At 34.7% G+C, this 8,772-nt stretch overlaps 1 protein-coding gene across 1 annotated transcript; it reads left to right on the top strand.

Annotated features, from left to right (window-relative positions):
- Window positions 1-345: 345 nt before the first annotated feature.
- LOC122090099 (ABC transporter C family member 3-like) lies at window positions 346-7,052 on the top strand. The gene is made up of 10 exons (XM_042659937.1): window positions 346-2,286; window positions 2,652-2,738; window positions 2,822-3,472; window positions 3,575-3,739; window positions 4,600-4,894; window positions 5,010-5,218; window positions 5,371-5,676; window positions 6,124-6,187; window positions 6,400-6,639; window positions 6,761-7,052. The coding sequence occupies exons 1-10, from the start codon at window positions 361-363 to the stop codon at window positions 6,859-6,861; spliced, it is 4,044 nt and encodes a 1,347-aa protein (XP_042515871.1). The 5' UTR covers window positions 346-360; the 3' UTR covers window positions 6,862-7,052.
- Window positions 7,053-8,772: the final 1,720 nt, after the last annotated feature.

The following is an 8,772-nucleotide window of genomic DNA, read 5'->3' as shown; positions in this document are numbered from 1 at the left end:
GCTTCTTCACACCTAATTTTGTTTTTAGTCTTATCTATTTACTGGGCTTGCAAAAGAAGCTCAATACCTACCCTTGAAAATTCAAAATCAACATTGAAAAATACGTATTTTTTATATTACTGGTCAACCCTTATATCTTGCATGAGTCTATCTTTTTGTGATCTTTTCCTAAGCATTTTAAACTACCTCTATGGGTATAGACATGATTGGTATGATCTAAAACTTGTTACCCAAGTGGATTTTGTATTCAGAGCACTCACTTGGTTTATGATCTCTGCTTACTTGTATATCCAATTTTCTCATTCAAGTGATCGCAAGTTCCCCATTCTGCTAAGAATTTGGTGGGTCTTTTACTTTATAATGTCTTGTTCCTATCTAATAATACATCTTGGTTTTTATCGGAAACAGTCGTCCTTACCATCCCTGCTATGGGTCTCTAATGTTATATCCATTATTGGTGGTTTTTTCTCTTGTTATTTTGGGTTGTTTGGCAAGGGGCACAAAGATGAAGATTTCCATTTTCTAGAGACTCTTTTGAAAAATAGTCCTAGTCAAAACAATGTTGATGATGAGCAAGGATCAAGTTCTAATGGAGAGAATATAACTCCTTATGCAAATGCCAATCTTCTTAGTATTGTTACTTTCTCTTGGATGGGCCCTTTGCTTACAATCGGGAACAAAAAAACGCTAGACCTTCAAGATGTTCCTCAGCTTGCCAATTGTGATAGTGCTAATGTGGTATTTGCTCATTTTATAAATAAACTTGAATCTAATGGCAATGATGGTCATATAAGCACACTTAAGTTGGGGAAGGCATTGATTCTCTCAATGTGGAAAGATTTTGTATGGACAGCTCTATTTACCATTGCATATTCATTGACTTCTAGCGTTGGACCATACCTTATTCATGACTTTGTTCAGTATCTCAATAGCCCTCATCAACAAAAATATAAAGGTTATGTACTAGTGTTTATCTTCTTCCTTTCAAAACTTATAAGTTGCCTCTCAAATAGGCACTTGTCTTTTCTATCACGAAAGATGGCAATTAGAGTCCGTGTTGCCTTGTTTGCAATAATCTATAAGAAGAGTCTTAGGCTTTCAAGCCAATCAAAGCAATGCCACACTAGTGGAGAAAACATTAATTTGTTAACCGTTGATGTTGAGAGGACTGGCCTTTTCAGTTGGTACTTGCATGATTTTTGGAGGCTGCCTCTTCAAATTGTTCTAGCATTATTGATCTTGTACAAGAGACTTGGCCTGGCTTCACTTGTAGCTTTTGTTATCACAATGATTTTGATGTTAGCAAATGCTCCTATAGGAAAATTACAAGAGAAATTTCAGGGAGAATTGATGAATTCAAAGGATCGAAGGATGAAAGTAACATCTGAGGCTTTGAGGAATATGAGGATTCTCAAGCTCCAGGGCTGGGAGATGAAGTTCTTGACTAAAATAATTAAGCTTAGGAACTCTGAAACAAGATGGTTAAAAAAGTTACTTTGCACGTCATTTATAACTGCCTTTGTCTACTTGTCAGCTCCTATGTTTGTATCTATGGTTACTTTTGGATTTTGTATTCTTATGGGAATTCCACTAGATTCCGAAAAGGTTCTATCTGCACTTGCAACATTTGAGATACTGCGAGGACCCATTTATATTCTCCCAGATTCAATTGCCATGGCTGTTCAAACTAAAGTTTCCCTCAGTAGGATAGTCTCATTCCTATGTCTTGATGATCATCATTCGAATATAGTGCATAAGCTTCCAAGAAATAGTACCAAGGTTGCAGTTGAGATAGTCAATGGGAATTTTTCTTGGGATCTTCATTCCCTTAATTCTCTCACATTAAAAGATCTTAATTTTCAAGTGTATCATGGTATGAAAGTGGCTATTTGTGGATCTGTTGGGTCAGGCAAGTCAAGCCTACTTTCATGCATATTGGGGGAAATGCCGAAGATATCTGGAACCATTAGGTTGAATGGGACAAAAGCATATGTTGCACAATCATTCTGGATACAAAGTGGCAAGATAGTAGACAATATATTGTTTGGTAAGGAGATGGACAAGGAAAGGTATGAGATGATCCTTGAAATATGTTCATTGAAAAATGACCTAGAATTGTGTCCTTTTGGGGACCAAACAATCATAGGGGAGAGGGGGATCAACTTGAGTGGTGGACAAAAGCAAAGAATCCAAATTGCACGTGCTTTATACTATGATGCCGATATGTATCTACTTGATGATCCTTTTAGTGCTGTGGATGCTCAAACAGGATCTCATCTTTTTAAGGTAGCTACTCTTTTTCCTCTACTTCTAAAGCTTTCTTTGTTGGAATCGTCATAAAGCTATACATACCATTGCTTATACACAATTTTGTTTACTAAAAACTGAGTTTGATTTGAAAATTGATCTAAAAAGAATGAAATCAAGGCTGAGTTAAAATGAATGAGATATACAAATACATGATATAGAGTGATGCATGTTCTTGCATGAAACCATTGGTTTGATCTTTCTTATCACATACATACAAAAAAAAAAAAAGATGCTACTTATCAATAAGAAAAATAAATTTATATTAATTGATTCATTTGTTTTTAAGTAGTTATAAATTCTTTTTGAGTGCCCAAATATGAACATCTAAACTTCTATGACAGGAATGTTTGTTGGGAATATTGAGTTCAAAAACAGTAATATATGTTACCCACCAAGCTGAGTTTTTATCTTCTGCTGATCTTATCTTGGTGAGGATATATCAACTTTCTTTCCGTTGTCAAGTCCATTAGCCTATTGTGAAAATGATTATTTATCTTCTCTTGTTTGGTAGGTTATGAGAAATGGAAGGATTACTCAAGCAGGAAAGTACAATGAAATTCTTAGTTTAGGAACTGACTTTATGGAATTAGTGGGTGCACATAAGAAAGCTTTGGAGGACCTTAGTTCTGTTAAACATGGGGCTACTTTGGAAAAGTTAATTAATGGTGAGGAAGATGGTAATGGGTTGTGTGGTGAGAAGTCTATTCAAAATGATGAGGAAAGGGAACCCGAAATCTACAAAAATGAAAAACCAATTGGGTCAGAAGGACAACTTGTCCAAGAAGAAAAGAAAGAAAATGGTGGAGTCAGTCTTTCAATCTATTGGAAGTATATTACCACTGCATATAAAGGGGCTTTTATACCACCAATATTATTAACACAAATTTTATTTGAGCTTCTTCATGTTGTCAGTAGTTACTGGATGGTGTTGGCTACTCCCGTTTCAGAGAATCTGGACCCTCATATTAGAGGATCTATTCTCATCTTTGTTTATGTTGCTTTAACCATTGGAAGCTCTCTTTGTGTACTAATAAGGTCTATGCTCATTGTAATTGTTGGATATAAGACAGCCACTCTGCTCTTCAACAAAATGCATTTGTGCTTTTTCCGTGCTCCCCAATCATTTTTTGATTCTACTCCGAGTGGAAGGATTCTAAATCGGGTCGGTATATATGCTTATTTGCTCTTGGGATCTAAATAATCTTGTTAGATCATTATAAAAATCAATATTATTTTAAATTTTAAAATATTTATTTATGTCCAGGCATCCATAGACCAAAGCGCAGTTGATACTGCTATTCCACATCAAATTGAAGAATTCCTTATCTCAATCATAGATTTTTTGGGAACTATTGCAGTGATATCACAGGTTGCATGGAAAATTTTATTAGTTTTTATTCCGATGACCGTGATATGCATTTGGTATCAGGTAATTCTATTGTCACCCTACTTCTTATTATTAAAATTTCAAATCAAGCTCAATCATTTTTTCCCTATGGTTAACAACCCATAATATTAGTTGGCTTAAGCTTTATTTAATCGATGAGCTATGAATTTGCATGTTCACACCAAAATTTATCTAGAATTGGACTCATTTATGCTTGGGCTTGAAAGTAGTGATTTAAACCTTAATATTATGCATGAATTATAAATAATACATGCACAAAATTTATTTTTTAATCTCAAAATTGTAAATAAATAAATGTAAAGCTGTAGTATTTTGCTTACTAAAATTGTTTGAAAAGAAAATCCACACAAGGCAATGTTGTCAAGTTCAAAATGCATCTAAAGCAACATGGCTGCAATTTGATATGCATAAAATATTTTAGATATGAATGGATAATATATAATATATCCTATTGGTAGCTCTGTCGGTTGGAGTTCATGCTAAAAATATGAAAATAATTAACAAAAGTTTATAATAACAAATTTTCTCATTTTTGTTCTAAATTATAAATCAGCTTGTAATTATTAAAACAAATTAGTGGATAAGTCAAAAATGATAAACTGGCTAGAAATTTTAAATTTTGAAATGGAAAATTAAACAAAGAATTTTGAATAACTAATATGAAAGGTAAAAAAAATAGTCCATTTCAAGACCCAATTAAAAGCCTTGTCATAGTGGTTTAACAATTTCGAATCTTGTGGTGGGTTGCTTTAGTCAAACCGATCATAAGATAGTTGATCCCCACTTGGATTAGTAAGGTCTCAAGTTTTTTTCCTCAATCTTTATTATATAGCCCATTATGTTTAAACCTAATTTACTTTTTTTTTTACATTGAATTGTAGCAATATTACCAATCTACATCACGAGAACTTTCACGGCTAGCTAGAATATGCCAAGCTCCAATTATACAACATTTTGCTGAATCTAGTTTAGGTTCAACTACCATCAGGTGTTTTGATCAAGAAGAGAGGTTTATGGACACAAACCTCAAGCTAGTGGATGGGTATTCTCGGCCCAAATTTCATCTCTCTGGTGCAATGGAGTGGTTATTCTTTCGCATGGATATATTGACATCTATCTCATATGTTATCTCTTTGATTTTTTGGATCTCATTCCCGAAGGGAGTACTCAATCCTGGTAAATGTTAAAACTTGAGATCTCTTAAAACCATTCTTTAAGGCAATTGTAATTGATTGTTCCCATGAAAGCATGATTTTGAATTTATCTTTTTTTTTTCCCCCTTCTCTTGAAGGTGTTGTGGGTTTAGCAGTAACATATGGGCTTCATTTTAGTATGCATGGGCTCGTATGGGATCTTAGCATACTTGAGAATAAAATCATATCAGTTGAGAGAATATTGCAGTACACCTGCATCCCTAGTGAACCCCCTCTATTAGTAGAAGAAAATAGACCAAGTCATGAATGGCCATCACAAGGGAAAATTGATTTTTTTGATCTACAGGTAATCCCTTATCTATATTCCTCAAATCTTTATCTCCTTACTTCCTCATTTTATGGAATAAACCCTCTGAAGCCTAATGTTGCTAGACAAATCTTCATGCTCTTATGGGATTCTGTCAACCTTCATAATTTGATTAATTAATATGTATGTAGGTGCGGTATGCCCCACATCTTCCTCTTGTCTTGCAAGGTCTCACATGCACTTTTTTTGGAGGGATGAAGATTGGCATCATTGGGCGAACAGGAAGTGGTAAATCAACTCTTGTACAAGCTCTCTTTCGCAAGATTGAGCCGACATCCGGTCAAATTTGGATTGATGGTATCAACATCTCCAAGATTGGCCTTCATGACTTGCGGTCACAATTGAGCATCATCCCACAAGATCCAACAATGTTTGAGGGGACTCTAAGAAGCAATCTTGATCCGCTTGAAGAGTATACTGATGAACAGATTTGGGAGGTGTGTTTTTTTTTTTAATTCGATAAATAATTTTAATTAGTGAAAAACACAGGATGGACATATCTTCTGCAGATTGATGATTCACACATAAAAATAAATAAAAGAAGCATTACAATTGATTAGTTGGGGCATTAATCTCTATTAACTCCTTTCTCATGGTTGTCTTTTTTGTTAAACTTTGAAAATCCTTTCCATTGATATATTGAAATCATTTTGTTAGATGCATTGGATCATCTTTAGGACAAGTTTTCATTAAATGATTCTCTAGTTGGGGCCTTAGAAGAGTACCGCTTTTTTGTTCCTGCCTTATTTTTCATTTCCACTTGGTATCACTTGCTTGTTCTTTTCAGATTTCACATAGCTCAACTTTAATGAGAAATTCTATGTCATATTTTGAATAATCAAACAAAAAAGAAGTAAATTGACATGGACTTTTTGTTATCTTAGGCTTTAGACAAATGTCACCTTGGTGACAAAATCAGAAAGAAGGAAAAGAAGCTTGATTTTGCAGGTTGGTTTGTATCTCGTTCACTATAATCAAAGTTTCTCAACCTTTAGTTTATCCATGCACAATCCTTCCATAATTCTTAACTGTATGATATGTCTGACCTTCGGTGGACAACCCAACCTTTCAACCCCCATCCCCATGCCTAACAAGAAAGAAAAGTTAACGAAAATGAAATTATGTATAGCTAACTCATTGCCATATGGTGGCTGTCACAGTGACTGAGAATGGTGAGAATTGGAGCATGGGTCAAAGGCAACTAGTCTGTTTAGGGAGGGTATTACTCAAGAAAAGCAAAGTATTAGTACTTGATGAAGCTACTGCATCAGTGGATACTGCGACTAACAATCTTATTCAACAAACGCTTAGGCAACATTTTTTAAGTTCTACAGTAATCACAATTGCACATAGGATAACATCAATTGCTGATGTCGATTTGGTCCTCCTTCTAAATAATGGTTAGTATATCATAATTAATACACCACAATCAAATGGGCTCAATTAAATTTGATAATATGCCTTATGATTCTTTTCTTTTGCTTGTCTAATCAAATTGATGTGTCTTTTTCTTTTTTGTAGGCTTTATACTAGAATATGATTCTCCAGCCAAATTGTTAGAGATCAAGTCCTCTTCATTTTCCAAGCTTGTTAGGGAGTATACTCAAAGATGTAGTTCCTAGTTTTTGAAAGACTGAATAAGTGAGTTTTGAAAGTTCAAACACAAGCTGACTTCATTTGATTGATGTGCTATGAGTTTGACAAAATTTTGTTGGGAGATTGAGGCAGCTTGTAATCATTTGAGTTGGCATTAGAATTCAGTGGAAGCATTTTAGTTGAAAAGAAGATGAGGTGGGGAAAATATTTTTCTTAATGCATGTCTATAAACCTGGAGAAAAGTTTTAGTAGTCCAATGATATATTTAGAGTGGGACAGATATCCACCACAAGGCATATTTGATAGAACAAAACTTTTGTGGATAAGTAGAGCACAAGGTATACTGCTAACTTTTGTGGACAAATAGAGCCCAAGGTATACTGCTCACATGCCAAGTTGAGCGAAGTGGTAAAGTAAAGCTTTGAATCAAGTGAAACATTTTTTTTTTTTTTAACAAAAGATATTGGCAGCTGAAAATACAAGAGAATATGACTATACAAGGGAGGTTTATGCTTAAATCTGAATTTAAAATTTGATATGTGGCCAATATTAGGCCATTTTCTAAATATTCATATGGTCACAATTTCCACCTCACCCTTCCATATGGCAAAACTTGATGTCATCTAGAGATACCCTCAAGAATTTGTTAAATTTTTTTTGCCATAAATCTTAAATTTTATCTTGTTGCTACCTTTGACTAATATATCTTAATGGGGAAGGGATATGCAAGCCGCCACGGTACAGGTAACCTTGCGAGGGCAGACAAATGGGAGGGGTGAGGGACAAGGGAGGATAGGAAAATCTTTTCACTAGGAGGACGGGAGAGGCAAACAAAGGATGGGCATGTTAGCATTGTGCCCAACCTTTACCCTATCTTAATAATATGTCAACTACCAAAGCCTCCTTAAATAAAAATATGTTATGTTTTCAATGCCTATATTGTTCTTATCGATTCTTGCTCTGACTAAATTTCTAAATTTCCCCTTCTTTCAAAGTTTTCCTTAGTCAAGCAAACTGAAAGTCTGAACTATCCTTAGAGTCAACCATATGGGAGGTTACTCTGACCTCAACAGGGTATGGCTTAGCTTCCTCATGAAAAAGTTATCGTTGTAATTAAATAAAACATTAGGACATCAACTTTTTTATTGATGTACTTTCGACTTTGAAAATTTCTAATATCACAATTTTTAGCAAGTTAGGAATGTCAAAGGAATGAAGAGATCTATGATATATTGAAAGGGGAAGGTTTGGGCCTCTTTGTAATGCCCCAACCCCATTATCTTTGTACAATATTATCCTCTTTGGTCCATGGGCCTCAAGACTTTAAAACGCGTTGTGTCATGTTAAGGAGGTTAAAGGTAATCAACTAATCCAATAATCTCTCCCTATGCGATGTGAGACTAAAATTTGTACACCCTTGCCGATCTCCCAAACCCCCTGGTACTGACCGTATTCTTGGTGGGGACACCTCACCGATCTCCCAGGTGGATCCAGTACTTACCGTATTCTTGGGTCTTACACTCTTTCTTTGAGCGTACTTCTCTTAGTTGCCTTTCGTTGTTTTCATCTATAGATACCTTTTGGGTGGGATATGCTTGTTGAGTTCGGAGCATTTTGGATTATATATGCCATACTTTATTGTTTTGTGAGTATAATTGTAAAGATGAATTTAATAATTTGATTGTTACCTATATCTTCCTTAGAACCTCTTCTTTACGGAAAATGCCATTTTCTTTGTTGCATAGAGGTTCCAATAGTTGGAGTAAAATGGTAAATCTCACGTGATTGGAAATAGGGATGTAAATGGATAGTCGAAAATTTGAATTCATTTCACATCCATATTCGGTCAAACGATATTCAAATTCGAATTATCCAGAAACTAATTCAAATCTGAATAGATAATCAACTATATATATATATATATATATAGAGAGAGA

Source organism: Macadamia integrifolia, chromosome 9 (genome assembly GCF_013358625.1).
Source record: "Macadamia integrifolia cultivar HAES 741 chromosome 9, SCU_Mint_v3, whole genome shotgun sequence".
NCBI classification, from domain to species: Eukaryota; Viridiplantae; Streptophyta; class Magnoliopsida; order Proteales; family Proteaceae; genus Macadamia; species Macadamia integrifolia.
This window is presented reverse-complemented; position numbering and strand designations above follow the sequence as displayed.

What these genes read in the sequence shown, in the direction of transcription:
- LOC122090099 (XM_042659937.1), top strand. Translation starts at nt 361, where the DNA reads ATGTCTTGTTCCTATCTAATAATACATCTTGGTTTTTATCGGAAACAG. An exon ending in GTGGAAGGATTCTAAATCGG is followed by an intron (nt 3,473 to 3,574) that starts GTCGGTATATAT and finishes ATTTATGTCCAG; the next exon opens with GCATCCATAGACCAAAGCGC. An exon ending in GAAGGGAGTACTCAATCCTG is followed by an intron (nt 4,895 to 5,009) that starts GTAAATGTTAAA and finishes CTTCTCTTGAAG; the next exon opens with GTGTTGTGGGTTTAGCAGTA.